The sequence below is a fragment of the Lacerta agilis genome, chromosome 12 (assembly GCF_009819535.1).
Source record: "Lacerta agilis isolate rLacAgi1 chromosome 12, rLacAgi1.pri, whole genome shotgun sequence".
Classification (NCBI taxonomy): domain Eukaryota; kingdom Metazoa; phylum Chordata; class Lepidosauria; order Squamata; family Lacertidae; genus Lacerta; species Lacerta agilis.
The window spans coordinates 12,593,282-12,610,640 of record NC_046323.1 but is presented as its reverse complement, the minus strand read 5'-3'; the positions used below and the strand labels follow the sequence as shown (position 1 = coordinate 12,610,640).

The 17,359-nt window shown below is 42.1% G+C and overlaps 1 protein-coding gene across 1 annotated transcript in view; it reads left to right on the top strand.

The window, feature by feature from the left end:
• The window catches only part of LOC117055955 (collagen alpha-6(VI) chain-like), a 93,043-nt gene extending 76,564 nt beyond the window's left edge, over nt 1–16,479 (top strand). The window contains exons 32-40 of the mRNA XM_033165923.1: nt 760–795; nt 1,322–1,358; nt 2,710–2,721; nt 3,622–4,115; nt 6,694–6,784; nt 8,646–9,317; nt 10,503–10,599; nt 10,798–10,961; nt 15,795–16,479. Of these exons, the coding sequence (XP_033021814.1) occupies nt 760–795; nt 1,322–1,358; nt 2,710–2,721; nt 3,622–4,115; nt 6,694–6,784; nt 8,646–9,317; nt 10,503–10,599; nt 10,798–10,961; nt 15,795–15,967 (1,776 nt within the window). The 3' untranslated portion in view covers nt 15,968–16,479. The remainder of the gene's footprint in view (nt 1–759; nt 796–1,321; nt 1,359–2,709; nt 2,722–3,621; nt 4,116–6,693; nt 6,785–8,645; nt 9,318–10,502; nt 10,600–10,797; nt 10,962–15,794) is intronic.
• The last annotated feature ends 880 nt before the right edge of the window (nt 16,480–17,359 follow it).

The following is a 17,359-nucleotide window of genomic DNA, read 5'->3' as shown; positions in this document are numbered from 1 at the left end:
ACTGATGAATCTTCATGAAGGCTTTAAAAAAATAGCAATTGTAAACTGATTTGAAAATGTGGAGAACACAATTTAAGATTGGGGAAATGAGAAACTGAAACCGACATATTCACCCATCCCTACTTTGGGTGTAAGACTAAGCAGAGAAAAACAGCTGCCATCTTCTGCTTGAGAACCCACATGTTTGTTTGTTTGTTTGTTTGTGGTTTGGCTTAGCATGATATAAAATTATAGAATTGTAGAGTTGGAAGGGACAGCGAGGATCATCTGGTCTGTGCAGTGCAGGAACCTTTTCATCCAACGTGAGACTCGAACCCATGACTATAAGTCTCAGGCTCTACCGACTGATGCAAACTGGGAAAATATATGAAACTCCCCCCCCACACACACCATATCAGGGTGTGTTCATCAGCATGTGTGTATGTATTTATGTATGAGTGTACACAGAAATGGGGGAAGAGGGTGATTTGATTTCCTAAATGTGTACATACTTTTTTCATTAGAGCCAGTGTGGTGTAGTGGTTAAGAGCAGTAGACTCGTAATCTGGGGAACCGGGTTCGCGTCTCCGCTCCTCCACATGCAGCTGCTGGGTGACCATGGGCTAGTTACACTTCTTTGAAGTCTCTCAGCCCCACTCACCTCACAGAGTGTTTGTTGTGGGGGAGGAAGGGAAAGGAGAATGTTAGCCGCTTTGAGACTCCTTTGGGTAGTGATAAAGCAGGATATCAAATCCAAACTCTAAACTCTACTTTTTTCAGGGCCACAAAGGACAAAAAGGCGAACGAGGAATGACGGTATGCGATAAGCTACTTCCTCACTTCTGATGCATCAGAAACTTATCAACTAGTAAATGAAAATATACATATAATTGTGTTCTTAACTGCCGAGCTTCAAAATTCTTCCTTCCTAAAGGAAAGGGCAACAAATGATCAGTCAAGGAGTCATTGGATGGGAGAAGTGGGAAATCTGGGCTGAAACATGGAACCTGGTACAGTTCCAACTAATGTCTGCCACTGTAGAGCTTCATTTTTTGACAGCTTGGTGGTTATTTATTGTATTAGGTTAATTTAATTGCATTTTATTTAATTTTTGCATGCTTTCTTAGGATTGTTGTACGCAGCCTTCCGATGCCCACATGGCAACTGACATTTCTTTGACAGCAAAAATTTGCTGTAGCTGTTAAAATTGAGAGCTATATTTTAGAATGGGCTGCAGCCTTATGCATACTCACCTGGGAGTAAGTTCCATTGAACTCGCTGTGATTTAGGCATGCCTAGGATTGCACCGTTGATCACATTGGTTTCCCCCCTTTATCTACAGCCTTGTGAACTTGTTAACTTCACCAGAGGAAACTGCCGTAAGTAATGACCTTCTCTTAGTAGTAAAGACTAGCAGAGGGCCTTGCCAATCTGATAGTTGTAATTTGACGCAGGTTGTGTGCACTAAATAGGTTTGATTCTCCATCCTTTGGGGGATTTCAAGTTCTGTCAAAGGAGCTTACTTTCAAAAGCTGTGGTGTCCAAAAGAAGACAGAATTATTGCACCTTCAATAGTTGTCTGGAAGAGGTATCTCAGCAGATTTAACTTTTTCATGAATGCTGCTGTTAAAGGTGGAAGAATCCTGTCTCTCTTCTGCATCTGCCCTTGGTTAGGAGCATAAATGGAGGACAGCGGAAACACAGCACTGGAATGTGTTGATCTATATTTTACAATATCACCCCACTGGTTAAAAGTTCTCTCTCTCTCTCTCCCTCCCTCCCTCCCTCCCTCCCTCCCTCCCTCTCACATATTCTAATTTTGTCAATCCTTTGAACATACACCTGCCATTTTTGCGTAGAAACTGTCCCAATATACAAAAATAGAAAACGATAAATTATTAAACCTTTACAAATACATGCATTATATTTTTTTGCATCTAAATTGACTTTATTTACTAGTACCATTCAAGTTAGGACCTGTCTCAAATCGGTCATGTTCTCCTGAAATCTTCAGCTTGCAGATGGTCTTTAATCCTCACAATGGCTATAGTGAGGTATTATTTTATAAATAAGCCTAAAATTACAAGGTTTCGTAGCTACTCAACGGCCTCGTTCACACAACAATGAGCCATGATATGTTAAAGCATGTTTTGGCTGATTGTCCAAACCCTCTTCAGCGGCTTAACTGTGGTTTGTTTACTGCCAACAAACCATAATCGGAAGCCATAGTTGCTTGTGTTAACTATGGTTTGGCAATATGTGTGAACCCAGCACCTTTCCTTAACCATGGCTTGCTTGGCCACCCCCACCCCATATGCTTACCGACCTACAAAGGCATGAGGCAAGAGCTGCTGGGAAACAAAACATAGTTTAGAGAAACAAGCCAGGATTTAACTGATCATCTAAGGAACAGCTTGTGTTGAACTCGTAAAGAAAACATGGCTTAGTGTTATGTGAAAACCAAGCCAACGATTTCATGGCTGGGCTAAAATCTGAACTCACAATTCCACGGCTTAAATAAGACATGCTATGGCTGCATCCTTTCTATTCCTGGTACTTTGCTCTATCCAAAGACAAAAGTGAATTTTTCATTGAATGTCGCAACAAGCGAAACGCTCAACACAAGTTCTGTCCCGTGTGCTTTTGAGGGTTGTTATTGGATATGCTGTATGTAAATGAACAAAACCAAGAGACACTGACACTAAACCAACTTTCTTTCATCCCATCCAGCTTGCTGTATAGGTAAGTAGCTTTGAACAGATTCTGTTTGGACATTCCGACGAACCTCCCCTTCACACTTTCCCCTTGTTACTAAGTGAATTTCTAATCAGGTGTTCTGGGTCAAATTTCAATCCACCCCACCTGTCCCTCTGAGGTCCGTCTGTTATGTCACTCCCCTTTTATTTATAATCTGGGAACCTCTTAGTAATGGGAGTTTTCCTGTCCAGCGGCCGTGGCCGGTTATATCCTCCGCTCTGGGCTTCAGGGGTTAAACTCTTCTTTGCCTACAGTTCGGGGTCTCTCTTTAATTAGATCCCTCACTATATCAGTTAGCTAAGCCCTCTTAGCAACTCTGTGGCAATACCAGGGTTTTCCGCCCACTAGCCCCTCCTGAGGGAACTCCAAGACACAAACTATCACCCTGCAGGTCAGTTTTGTCCTTTCCCTGAGTTCACTTCCTCATGAGCATACCTAGCTCGCTGGACCAAATGAACGACGATATTTTCTTAGCTCAACAATAAGAAGTCTTTATTTCTTTCAGAACATAACGGTTTCAGTAATGGTTTAAAAGCTTATTTTCATAACAGTGTAAACTCTTTCTTTCAGCATCATATACACATTTTCAATGTATCCTAACCTATCCTAACCTACCCACCACTATCCTGGCCCCACGCCCTCCTTCTTCCAGTCACCACACACCCCTCTCTAACGGCTGTTCCTTCCTTTTAAAGAGCGTAATGTCCCGCCTCCCATGAGATACCTGCCACTCAAACTGGGGTGCCCATTAACTCATAAAACACCGTGGGTTTCTGAAAATCCCTTAACTTAGATCTGTTTCGTTACAGACATATAGGAAAAGGTATATTCCCCCCCCCCCCCTGAAAATCCTCTGACTTTTTTCTTCTCCTCCACAATTGCAAGGTATGAACAAGTGTCCAGTATACCCAACCGAAGTAGCGTTTGCCCTTGATATGTCTGGAGATGTTACCCCGGAATCCTTTGACAGGATGAAAGACATCATGACGTCTTTGCTGAAGGGTATCGAGATTAGCAGGAGCAACTGCCCGACTGGCGCACGGGTGTCGGTTCTGTCCTATAACACCAATACGAAGTACCTCATCCGGTTTTCTGACTTCCAGAGGCAGGAGCTTCTGATGGAGGCAGTTCAGAAAATTCCACTGGAGAAGTCCTCCGGCAGGCGGAATATCGGAAGGGCCATGAGGTTTGTGGCCAGGAATGCCTTTAAGCGTCATCGTCAAGGTGCCCTCATGAGGAACGTTGCGGTATTCCTCACCGCTGGACCTTCTCAGGATGCCACCTCCATCAATACAGCCGTATTGGAATTCAGCGCCCTAGATATCACACCTGTGGTCATTGCCCTCAGGGAAGTGCCTAATGTGAGACAAGCCTTTTCGGTAAGCGGGCTGCAATCGGAAACTCTTTTGGCATTATGATAATCATTAACGACCAGTCAGCAAATGCATTCTGAGTGAATGGGTCTTGCTACTTAAATAGGCTCCTGTCCGGTGCTTCTCTGGCTTGGTTCTTCTGAACTATAAAACATCCCTGTACTGAGAGCAAGCATGTCAGGGAGAAGGCCAGGCTAGAATACATCTGTTTAATATCTAGCTTTCTACTTGCAGGGGTAGGTTTTTGTTTTTGTTTTAAAGCACCCAAGAAGCATTTAAATGGGAGCATCTAAATGCACAGTCTACAAGCATCTCAGAAGCAGAAACCTGATCACATCTGATGTTTGTAAAGACCAGGATTCAATTACATCAGTTGCAGGAGAATCTGACAGCTAATTTACAACAGCATTTAGTAAATTTTGCACTATTTTTTTTTTTTTAACCAAGCATCTTCTTGACTAGCAGATGGAAATCAGACTGGCGGAATTCAAATTTTAATTCTGAATCAGAATGTCAACATTTTGTGGTCTGATTTCAGTGACAAATCCAAATTGTGAAATCAGACATTGGTTAAATTTTGAATTTCAGTTTCAGCTCTAGTTTCTGTGTTGCTTGCTCCCTAACAAACATATAGCAAGATTCTGAAGTGTCCTACAGAATTGTTCTGGGGTAATGTTGAGCAGCTTTTGAGGGTGGATCAAGAAGCTCTTTTGTATCTCTTAAGAAAAACGTTGCTTTAGACATCACCAGAATAGCCAAACAGCAGCAACGTGTTCAGACAAGTGGACTTCAGAGGTGGCACAATGGGTTGGTGTGTCTGGCTGTTGACCAGAAAGTTGGTGATTCAAACCCACCCAGGGACGGCTTTGGGCAGGATTCCTGCATTAGAAGGGGTTGGACTAGATGACTCTCGGGGGCCTCTTCCAACTCCACAGTTTCTAAGTGTTTCTAAGTGCTTGTAATCTTGGTTTGTGACACGTGGAAGTTCATCTACATTTTTTGGAGTGAATGGTAATTTGCAGGACTTAGAGCTTAATTCATTGCCAACTGAGTACAGTCATACCCCGGGTTGTGCATGCTCCGTGTTGCGTACCTTCGGGTTAAGAATGCCCACAACCCGGAAACATTTCTGGAGCGCTCAAATCGTGCTACTTCTGGGTTTTTGGGGTTTTTCCCGTGCATTCGGGATACGCACGCCCGTGTTACGCACGGCGACCCGGAACGGATCGCGTGCGTAACCCGGGGTTCCACTGTATTTGTGTTTGCACCAGAAAAACAGCACACTGAAGCAAAATCTGGGCAGTATGAATGGATTCAACATAGTCATATAATGATGAAAGCATAATTAATCTCTATGGAAACATTGCATTTATACTTCCATTAACTCACTCTGCACCTTCACTCCTAGAAATCTGTTCTTCCAGTATCTGATTTGGCTTTCTTCCACCTCAGTCTGCATAGCACTGTTTGTAAACAGAACCTCAGTCATAACCCCTGTGGAAGTTAGGGCTGGCAGAATATAGCAATAGTTTATTCCGGTATTGTCTATTTCTTTTAATTGCCGTAGCATGTATTCATGAGAGTGAAAGCATATGCTTGACTCCCATTCCAACAATTTAACGACTTCTACAGAGTCTCAGATTTTCCTCTGAATGGTTGCCAACTTTTTAATCTTCTCAGTTTTTCAAGCTGTAAACTCGAGAAAGAGCAGCGAGGAAATAATAATTCAGATTTGAAATAGCAAAACCTCCTAAAAGATGTCCAGCCAATTCTGAAGAGAGTACGATTGTTGGAGTACGATATGGAAAGACAAGTTACATAAGTTGAGACATCTCTCTTCTATTTTATCAGTGTGAGCAATACATGATGAGTTCTTAATTTACCTTCCAGTTATTCTCTGCATAAATATGGTTTTCTTATCCTCCAACAGCAATGTTGTAGTAGTAGTTGTTATTTCTGTGTTGCCCTTTCTCTCATAGGATCCCAGCAGGATTACAATACAAACACCATAAAATTTCAAATTAAAATGTCTAAAAACTACCAATCTACAATAAGAAACCTAATTTAACACAGCCAGCTCACCATATCAGCCTCTGACATATTTTATGTCCCCAAGAATGGGTGAATAAATATGTCTTGGAACCTGAAAATTATCAATGTGGAGGACAAATGAACTTGCCTAGGAATGGAGTTCCACAACCAGGGTGCCAACACCGAGAAAGCGCTGTTTATAGAAACCATGGGTCATACCTAGTGATGAACAGAGACATCTGATCATCTGCTAATTGATGAGAGGAAGGTTGTCAATTTTGGTTGACCTCAAACCTTCCCAGCCTCTCATCCTACCTTCCATACTGTTCTGAAGGGCCCCTCAACCTTCTGGAGTGGATTATCAATGGGTAGAGATGGGAAGAGGAAGAATGGATGAAAATCAGCTTCCTCCTTCCATTTCTAGAAGCATCTACGGAAGAAAAACCCTTCTGTGAATGAAAGGGAGCCAATGGATTCTACCCTACATTTTTCATGCATTTCCTTTTGTTTAAATGTAATTTTTATTTTTATTTTTTTTATTGCATTTATTTAGGCAGATGATACTCTGCGATTTCAGTTATTTGTTTGGGAAACCAAGGAGGATGAGAACTTGAACTCCGTCTCACGTTGTGCTCTCTGTTTCGGTAAGGCCATTCATTTTGTTTGTTCTTAAATTAGTGTATGTAGAATAATCCCCCCGCCCACCCGTTCTGACAGGTCTTCTTAATTTCAGAACTTAAACTTATTCATTTGGAAGTTGGATGAGTTTGTGGATAAGAAGCGCCAAGTATTCTAAACGTTGTTTAATTATTCTCAAAAAAAGTATCGGGTGTTATAACAATAGATACAACAAAAACAGAAACACCAAAGTGGCTTGCAGATATAGGAAACAATTTACTCAATAAAACATACTAAAATGCAGTGTGCATATCAAAGCCTGGAGAAACTATGAACAAATAGTATACTCGTGGCACAACTCTGCCAATAATGGTAGTGTCCTAGCTCAGTGCAAATACGCAAAAAGTGCTTCTGATAGTTCACAACTGGACGTGCAGAGTTATGCTAGAGGGAACGGTCGCAAGGTGGGCTTCAAAACATGGTCATGCGTGATGGTGGTTGCAGACAGGCAGGCACCCCTTCACCGTCCCTTGGCGAAAATGGATCTGAAGACCTGAATTCTGGATATCTATCAGGTTTCGCAAGAGCTGCTTCAGTTCACAGTAATGTTCAACATGATACAATGAAATTATAAGTTCTTCACAGGCACAGTGAGTTTAATTGTCGTTAGTGGAAAAGCTACTGTGGCAATTCTCAGGTCAAGATGGCAACAAAGACCTTGAGGCTAAAATCTTCTGCCCACTTGCATGGGACAGAGAGCCCCATTGAACTCAGTGGGACTTCTAAGTAAGCATTCATAGGATTGTGTAGGTAATGACGTCATCACAGTAGAGTCCAACTGGGAGCATGAGAGCTGCCCCCTCCCCCCAAAGCAGATACCTTTCCCCATAAGTTGCCAGGATACCAGTGGCATGGCCCTATATGTCCAGTCTATACGAATCAAATGCCCCATATCATTTCAGCGTACTCACAGGCCAAAATTATAGCCACCTGGGCAAGCCCTAAGGCTGTTACCATAAATGATCTACACTTATCATTTAATTTGTACATAAAGGAGGAAAGGGTGTAGCTTTGCCATTACTGTTGCAAGAAGAAGCATATTTTGCTTCTGGATGATTAAAGCATATGTCACCGCAGGTATAATCTTAGAAGACACCTTTTCGATCGTCTCTCATATAACATACTCTTTACCTGTTGTTTTTAGACGTATGCCTGTTAATAATAATTGTAAAACATTGCTGATTATTTCAGGTCAGGATCCCTTTGGGGTTAGAATGCATGCTTTGCCAGTTGTTTAATCTAACAGGTTAATTGACTAAACATTGCAGCTGTAGTTTTTAAACATATGGAGAAAGTGCATAGTCCGGCCCACCACATGGTCTGAGGGACGGTGGACCAGCCCATGGCTGAAAAAGGTTGCTGACCCCTGATATACACCATAAAATATAGTCTCTCTTATATATACCGGATTTTTCTGTGTATAAGACAACCCCCCCTTTTTAACATAGCTGTCAACTTTTCACTTTTCTTGCGAGGAATCCTATTCGGAATAAGGGAATTTCCCTTAAAAAGGGGAGAAAGTTGGCAGCTATGCTTTTTAACCCAAAATTAAGAAAATGCACTATGCACTATCCGACCTCTTATTTTAAACTTCAAAAATTTAGGAAAAACTATAGTCTTATACACTGAAAAATGCAAAAGAGAGAGAGAGAGAATAAATATGTTTAGAGCTGTTTTGTCTGTTCTCTGTCTCAAATAGCAAGCATTTCAGAAATAATTGTTTAGAAATAGCTTTAAGAGAGAAGCAAAGCAAAATGTGAGCAGTGTCTAAACACATCTCATTTGTTGCTCCATGCAATTCCTTCCTGCCTAATGCTTCTTTCACAGATAAGTGTAACCCCGCTCCAGAATGCCAGGTAACAGATTCCCTTCCCGTTCTAATCAACATGGACATCACATACATCCTCGACAGCTCTCGAAACGTGGGGAGCGAGGACTTTGAGACCATGAAGACCTTTGTGAGCAACATGTTGGATTCTTTCGTCGTTGCTTCCCTGCCCATGGAGTCGGACGGAGGGGCGAGGGTAGCATTGGTGCAGCAGGCTCCGCAAAATTTCACTGTTGATGGATTCTCAAGGCCAGTGAAGACAGAGTTTGAGTTGGTCTCCTATGACAATAAGAACCTGATGAAAATGCACATTGAAGAATCCATTCACCAGCTGGAAGGTCCATCAGCAGTAGGACATGCTCTAGATTGGACCATCAGCAACGTATTTTTGGAAGCCCCCAACCCAAGAAAACACAGGGTCATCTTTACAATACTCGGGAGTCAGACCAGTTCCTGGGACAGGGAGAAACTGAGAAAAATGTCACTAGAAGCCAAGTGCCAAGGATTCACCATGCTCACCTTAGCTCTTGGAAGTAGAGTTGATGATATGGAGATGACTGAACTCTCCAGCGCTCCAGTAGAGCAGCACCTATTGGCACTGGGCAGGACTGGTAAACTTGAATTGCCATATGCTCTGCAATTTAGTCGAGCCTTCTTAAATCTTTTAAAACGTAAGTGCTACGCAGTTTGGCGTGCTTCCTTTGCTACTGAGTGATGCTGTGCTAGGGGCTGTTTATCTGCCATTCTAGGTGACCTGTTGCTTCATACATAAATTTGCCCCGGTCCATTTATAGGATAGATTATACTCTTACAGTGCCATCACATACTCTAAATGCCTACTCACTTGTAGATCTCAATGGGGATTGCATCCAGTTAAGTGGGTAGAAAATTGCAGCTGTTTACCCACTTACAGGGGAATAAGCCCCATTGAACATGGTGGGATTCACTCAGAAGTGAGTAAGCATGTCATGGGTTGCCTATCTTAAGCAATTCACAAATTTGATCCCAGCATGTGATTTTTCTTGGGGCAGGATTTGAATTGTTTTGGTGCAGAAGAAGCTTGGCATGAAACGGACGTCCATCAAGCTTCTTCAGAAGAGGCTGCAAAGTTTGCACTTGAGTGTTTTTCAGGGTGTTGTCCCTATTAGAAAAACAATCAAAACATTCACAGGCACAACAGCATATTAAAGGAGACCCAGGCAATGGCATCCGTCTGTGTTTCCTGGGTGCATCATTCCTAAAGCTTCGCTGCTGTTGCTTTGCGGCAAGAAAGCAGCTGTGGCTCTCAACCACGGTTAGGCAGGATTTAGTATAAATTATTATTATTATTATTATTATTATTATTATTATTATTATTATTATTATTATTAACTCAACACTTTTATGGAGGGTGCCCCATATGTCCAGAGATTACTAAATTTGAAAGTTCCTAATAACATGTTCTATGGCAGTCCATATTTTCAGTTTGGATTTACCCGGAGAACTCTGTGCTTACTGTCGCGCAGCGCAAATTAACGACGCAGAGTTTTTTCGGTGAAAGAATAAGGGCTTTACTGAGTTAAAGTAAACTCCTTCATAAACAACATGGTTCCAAACAGTTTGACTGAGATTACATACTGACTCTGCTCACAGCTGAGGCAGACCGACTCTGACTGAAATCTTACTGAGAACTTACTGACACAGAGAGAAAATGGCTGCTACTTTTTAGGAGAATGAGTCACATGAATAACTTTAGTGGGCCTGAATGGTTGTGCAGTCCCAGCACTTCCCAGCATGCTTTGCTGCATCTGCTCTCATGTGTCTTTGTCACATGACACTTACATTGTTGCTTTCCTTTCCCTTTCTTTTCCCCTCAGGAGAAGTGAATCCTTATCCTCCTCCAGGCCTGCAGGAAGAATGTGAAACCCTGGATCGAGGAGACACTTACCAGCAGCTAATAAGGAGGACTGACAGGTAGAAAAATAAATAAACCTGTTCCTCTCCTCTAGAATTAGGGACAAAAGCTTTAGCAGGTGCAGGAAGCAATATTTGGAAATGACCTAGAGTATCCATATATCTTAGAATAATAGAATGTTTTGTATGAATCTTCTGCCCAACATATCTGAAGTGCTATCTCTCTCTCTCTCTCCCGCACTCCACTCCCCTTTTTAGTATCATTTTCCCTGAAATAGTTTACAACGATGCTTTGCAACCATCAACGTCACCCAGAGGAAACATGCCAGAAGAAATTATGGCAGCCACCCAAGAACCCATTAAGCACAGAGAAGAGGAGAAACAGTATGGTGATTTCACAGACATCGGTGTTCAAGGTGAATGACGTTTTGAGCTAATTCAGAGAACAGTAGGTATGTTTGCTTGTATTGATAGATAGACAGATAGACAGAAAGAATGACTGTGATGTCCATCACCCCTTATAGTTATAGTTCCCATTGGTAACTCCAATCTGCTGCGCTAAAGTTTGAGGTGGGTTGCAGCAAGCAGAACGATCCTCTGCTGTTTCCCCCCAGAATGGAATCTAGAGAGGGATCCAGTCATTGTGATGTCTATCACATTGTTACCGTAGAGAAACAGTACCTGGCCTTTCTTCTTGTGTCTTCCTACATGTTCGATAAAGTTACAATCTTATTCTCAGGGTGAGTCATCAAATCTGTGCACTGCCATCATGTATGGTGCCACAGGTGATTCCTGGCATATAGGCATATTTCAGTTACAACCCTTTCATGAAATAAATCCAAGAACTGGATATGCGTTCTGCCAAGCCACACATTACAGTGGTACCTTGGTTCTCAAACATAATCTGTTCCGGAAGTCCATTCCGAAACCAAAGCGTTCCAAAACCAAGGCGCACTTTTCCATGGAAAGTGATGCAAAACAGATCATTCCTGTCATATGCCCTCGGCCCCACGAGAGGTCTCACTGATGTACAGAGAGCCTTGACACCTCCTCAGCAGCGATACATCTCCCAGCGGGCAAAGTGACTCCTCCTCTGGTGGGGAAGGGCAGCGAACCAGCAGTCCGGAGAGGCAGCAGCTTGAGGATGTTGCTGAGAGCCCCAGCGCCTCCCGCAACATTCGTTTAGAGGGGAGCACACCACTTCCATCGCCCCAGTTGCACAGGGGAGTTAAAAGGAGACAGGGGAGGAGGTGCCTGGGGATGCCAAAATTCCTTTGTTGGGGTCACAGCCAGAAACTGGCACTCCTGGATTCTGCTAGTGACTAGGACGGTCATGTTTTTCTGTTTCTCTACACTGTAAATAGTCTGCACCAATAAACCGTTAAAAGACAGTTGGGATTCATGCTTGGTTTCACCCCTGAACGTTCTCCAAGGGTTAACTTGGCAGGGAGGAGATTGACCAATGGGAGATCTCCAGGCAATTAGAGTGTGGAAGGATGGCAGTTAGAGAGGATAGAAAAGGCAGTTAGAGGTTGGAAGTTAGGCAGTTGAGTTGAGTTAGAGGGGGATAGAGAGAGGGAGATAGAGCTAATGAGCAGAGCTAGAGCAGGTTGAATAATTAACAGGAGGCATTAGGGATAGTTATTGGAATACTAGGTAGAGAGTTGAAATATACTTATCTTAATAACCATACAGTTATATTAAACGTTTTACCAAGTCATTTGAAACCATTACGCTTTGTACAAACAATAAAGAAACTTATGTTTTATTTTTACCACAATCCGAATCTGAAGTGAGTTATTCATTGCCAGAGTGAATACTGGCTGGTGGCAGCGGATATACCATATGTCGTTGGGGCAGTTACCAATAGACCGTTAAACGTCCGGGGGTGCTGCTCAGGTCTGAGAGAGTGACCGCGACACTTGCTTAGTCGTGAGCAACCGCGAGGTAGATCTGACAATTCCAGAACTTTTAAAAAACAACTCCTAAAACAGCAATTTAACATGAATTTCACTATCTAATGGGACCATTGATCCATAAAATAAAAGCAATAATCCAGGTAAAGGTAAAGGTCCCCCTGACCATTAGGTCCAGTCGTGGACGACTCTAGGGTTGTGGCACTCATCTCGCTCTATAGGCCGAGGGAGCTGGCGTTTGTCCACAGACAGCTTCTGGGTCATGTGGCCAGCATGACTAAGCCGCTTTTGGCGAACCAGAGCAGCGCACGGAAACGGCGTTTACCTTCCCGCCGGAGCGGTACCTATTTATCTACTTGCACTCTGACATGCTTTCAAACTGCTAGGTGGGCAGAAGCTGGGACCAAACAACGGGAGCTCACTCTGTCACAGGGATTCGAACTGCCAACTTTCTGATCGGCAAGCCCTAGGCTCTGTGGTTTAGACCACAGCGCCCCCCGCGCCCCCAATGTACTGTAATCAATGTACTGTACTATAATATAAATTAGACAGTATTGTAGATGATAGAAATTAAAATTATTATTTTTCTTACCCTCACTGATGATAGTCATTGTTTGGATGGGGGGCTTCTATCCATTTCCATAGTCATACAATCAATCAATCAATCAATCAATCAGTAGCTGAACTGGGTTCCACACAGTCACAAAAACAAATTAACCGAAAAAGCCTCAAAAACAAAAACGCAAAATAAATAGCAAAAGCACCAAACTTAATCCATTCGGGAAGTCCATTTGACTTCTGAAATGTTCGAAAACCAAGGCACAGCTTCTGATTGGTGCAGGCACCCCAGAAACAAAAGCCGACAACTGCATCGGACATTCGGCTTCCGAAAAACGTTAGAAAACTGGAACACTTACTTCCAGGTTTTTGGCATTTGGGAACCAAGGTGTTTGAGAACCAAGGCGTTTGAGAACCAACGTACCACTGTACAACATAATTGGGATATTCGTGTGAACATTCTGTCTCATGGGAAGGATTGCCAGTTTGGCTAACATGTGTCAACTGACCCCGAAAGTGTAGTAATACTGATGTTTGGCCATGCATAATGTAGGCTGATGAGATAAAGTGGGTTTCATTCAAAGATTCCCTTCTTCTGCCAGACTCTTGCCTCTCTGGAAGAAGTTCCTCCTTTCAGAAGAAGGCAACATTTAGCTAAAACCCCATGTGTTTAATTGACGATGAGGTAAGCTCTTTCTGTGAAAACAGCCTACAAATCAACAAGAGCTTGTCTTTGCCAGTTCGAAGAGATTTTTATAATTCTTAGTACATTGGAGCACTACTCCTGGGTCTTCTTCAGATCCAAGTGGCCCATGGGAAGACCTCTTTCTTTATAAATTGACCTCTTTCTGGCAGGAACCGAGCCATTGAACAACCATGTCCTGCTCTGAGCAGAGGATTTAGCCCTGCGTTAGTGAAATAGACTTTGGATATTTCCGACTTGGAGACAATTAGAATAATAGAATTGTAGAGTTGGAAAGGACCCTAAGGGTCCTCTAGTCGAAACTCCTGGACTAGAGGACCCTTAGGAATCTCAGCTAAAGCATCCATGACAGATGGCCGTCCATTAAGCAACACATTTAAGAAGAGTTTATCATTCCCTCCACAAATGAAGCCTGCAGCTGACAGCTCATTTGACTTCCTTATACTTTCTGTACTGATTTGAGGCCATTGAAGTCTATGGGGGAAACAGCTCGACAACAAGTTCTTTGTCATAAGTGGTTTCCGATTTGCATCAAAAAGGTATTGTCCATCTGAGTTGTTTTTATTTCTTTAAAATATCAGTTGTTGTTGCTTCTGCAGGACCACCAGTAGGGGCTCCTCTGCTGATCTCAGGACTCTTTCAGTGATTTTGATGTTGGTAATTGAAGATGGGAACTGATTAGAAAAGAGACGGTCCAGGTCATAGGCTGGGGACAGGATGAAATCACAAAATCATGTTCTGGCCTCTGCTACTCCTATGTATGAGCTTCCTTCTGGCTTTAAGGGCCAGGAGATATTGATAGAATTGGAGAGGAGTCTTGAGGTTATTGCCAACGTCAAAGCCAGAGTGAACTCCCTCTTCGAACATTGCAGAAAAAATATGGCAAGAAGTTTGACTTGTTAATGCTGATTCCTTTGTGGATACTTTTTGGAACACAGAAAAGCTCTTTTATATGATATATCTTGTTAAGTTGTGGGTGGACACAGCAGATGACACAGTGATTTCCAAGCAGCTCTTGTTTATTCTCAGGCTGGAACAGAAGTGAGCTGAAGGCCTCAGCAGCCTGCTTATATAGAACTCAGCTACAAAGCAACAGTAACAACTTTCTGTAGTTACCCAATCCCTGAACGTCACTTTTCAATTCCTCATTTGCATATGCGGACCTGAGTGAAAACTGCAGCAGAATGAAATATATACACACACCCCTAGTGGCCTAGGGTGAGAACTTCAATACATAACATATCTCATTCTTTAAAGCCTTATGTTATGGTGTGTTTATGTTTTGGAACACATACAGTATCCTCCATAGTGTTCATAGGTCCCTAAGGGGCAGAACCCTTCATAGACAGAGACTATACTTATTCTGTAATGCCTAATAAAAGTTTGGCAAAGTAAGTACTATAGTTAATCCTGGTCCGGTAATATCTCATTTAGACCATTGTAATGGGATGCACATGGTTCTGCCTTTGAAGACTACTCAGAAACTTCAGTTGGTTTCACACACAGTGGCAGGACTGTTGACCAGGACCAATGGAATACATCTTGTCTCTCTTGAAACAACATCACTGGCTAAGGTTCCATTTCAAAGCACAATTCACAAATCTTCTTTCACACAGAGAAGCTTCCAGAAGCTTCCAGAACCCTCTTGAACTAAGCAGAACAGGAAAGATCTCTACACATCAGATCAATACTTTCTGTACAGTGATGCCTTGGTTTACAACCATAATCAGTTCTGGAGGTCCTGCTGTAAACCAAAACAGGTTGTAACCCAAGGTGCGCTTTCACCAACGGGGCCTCAAAAAATAATAATTGGGTTGTAATCCAAAAAAAATGGACACACTTTTCAGGGTTTGACGTGGCTGTAATCCAAAACGGTTGTAATCCAAAACGGTTGCAAACCAAGGTACCATTGTACTAAGAAACGCAAACTGACAGAGATTCCTGCATTGCAGGGGGTTTGGGGTCTCTTCCAACTTTACATTTCTATGATTCTATGATGTATTTCTAAAAGGAACATGCATCATTTTCACATTGGTAACCATGAACCCATTTGTTTTGTTCCTGTTCCCCCCCACCAGATGCTTGCATAGTGGATATGGACAATGGTGAGTGTGACAATTACACCCTGAAGTGGTATTTTGAGAAAAAGCTGCACATCTGCACCCAGTTCTGGTATGGTGGCTGCGGAGGAAACGCCAACAGATTTGAAACTCGAGAAGAATGCGAAGCTTTATGCATCAAATCATCCTAACGTGGAGAGTGCCAGCCATGAACAATGGGCCTAGTTATCCACTAATAAACCCAAATATGAATACCCAAGATCAAATGAAACAGATGTTAAATTTTGTGGCGCAGAGAGAAAATTTGGTGCTTGCATCTGATAAGAACAACGTGTCTTGTGGCACCTTAAACACGCGACAAATTTATTTTGACATATTTATCCACCAGAACTTCTGGTTTCCTTAGGATGTTTTGTTGTTTTTTTCCTGCTATAATCAATTAATAGCACAGCTCTGTAGGGGTTAAAGTAATTTCTTCGTTGACTATGGAAGTAGCTGCGGACATTAAAAAAAAAGACTAAAACTTGATATCACTTCATTACCAAGATGTGCACCTTGTACAGGAGACAAACGATACCTCAGACATTTGAAAGTGAGCTCTGGGTTGCCACTGACACAATGTCACGGCTAGTAGAACTGTTCTGTTTTTCCCCCCAAGGTGTAAAATTACAAAATTGTGGTAATAAATGTTTCATGCAACTGATTCTTATTAGTCCAGGTTTTTTTTTGTCTGAAATAAACACAATCTATTTGAATAAAAGCAGTTCTTCCAAAACAACATATTATGAATATGAAGCCCACATTGCCGTTTCATATAAAATATGCAATTTACATTGGTACCTCGACTTACGAATTACTCGACATATGAATTTTTGGACATCCGAAGGACATCCATTTCGGTCCTTCGGCGGTTTTCGATGGGGTTTACTCGACTTATGAATTTTTCCGAATTTTTCGTTTCCAATGCATTCCTATGGGGAAATCGCTTTTTTCGACTTACAAATTTTTCGACCTACGAATGTGCATTTGGAACGGATTAAATTTGTAAGTCGAGGTACCACTGTATTTAATAATAATAATAATAATAATAAAACTTTATTGCAGCTATAAGCTCATACATAAATAGACACGCAAATCATACCTGCCTTACGATCCATGCAAAAACAGCTAAAATAATTACATTAAAATAGAAATAATAACATACAATATTTACAATCAGGAGAAATAAATATAAATTCAACCTATGATACTATCAGGAGTTATAGGCCCAAAAGGGATGGAAAAGAACCATTAGGATTCCTGTAATAGGCCATTTTGCCTCTTATGGTTCAGAACCGAAGTCAGATACCTTGCCACTTGCAAGGTTACTGTTGGGTTAGAATCCTGGAGTAAAAGGGTAAGCTGGATCTCAGCTGGAAGTCCAGAGAATTTTTGGACCAGTGGGCTCAACAAATTTCTCCTGACATCACTGTATAAAGGGCAGATAAAAACAATGTACTTATTTTGGAGTATGTTCCATTGAACCCAATGGAACTTTCTTTTGAATAAACAGCCACAGGGTTGCATTGGCAAGTTACAGTGGT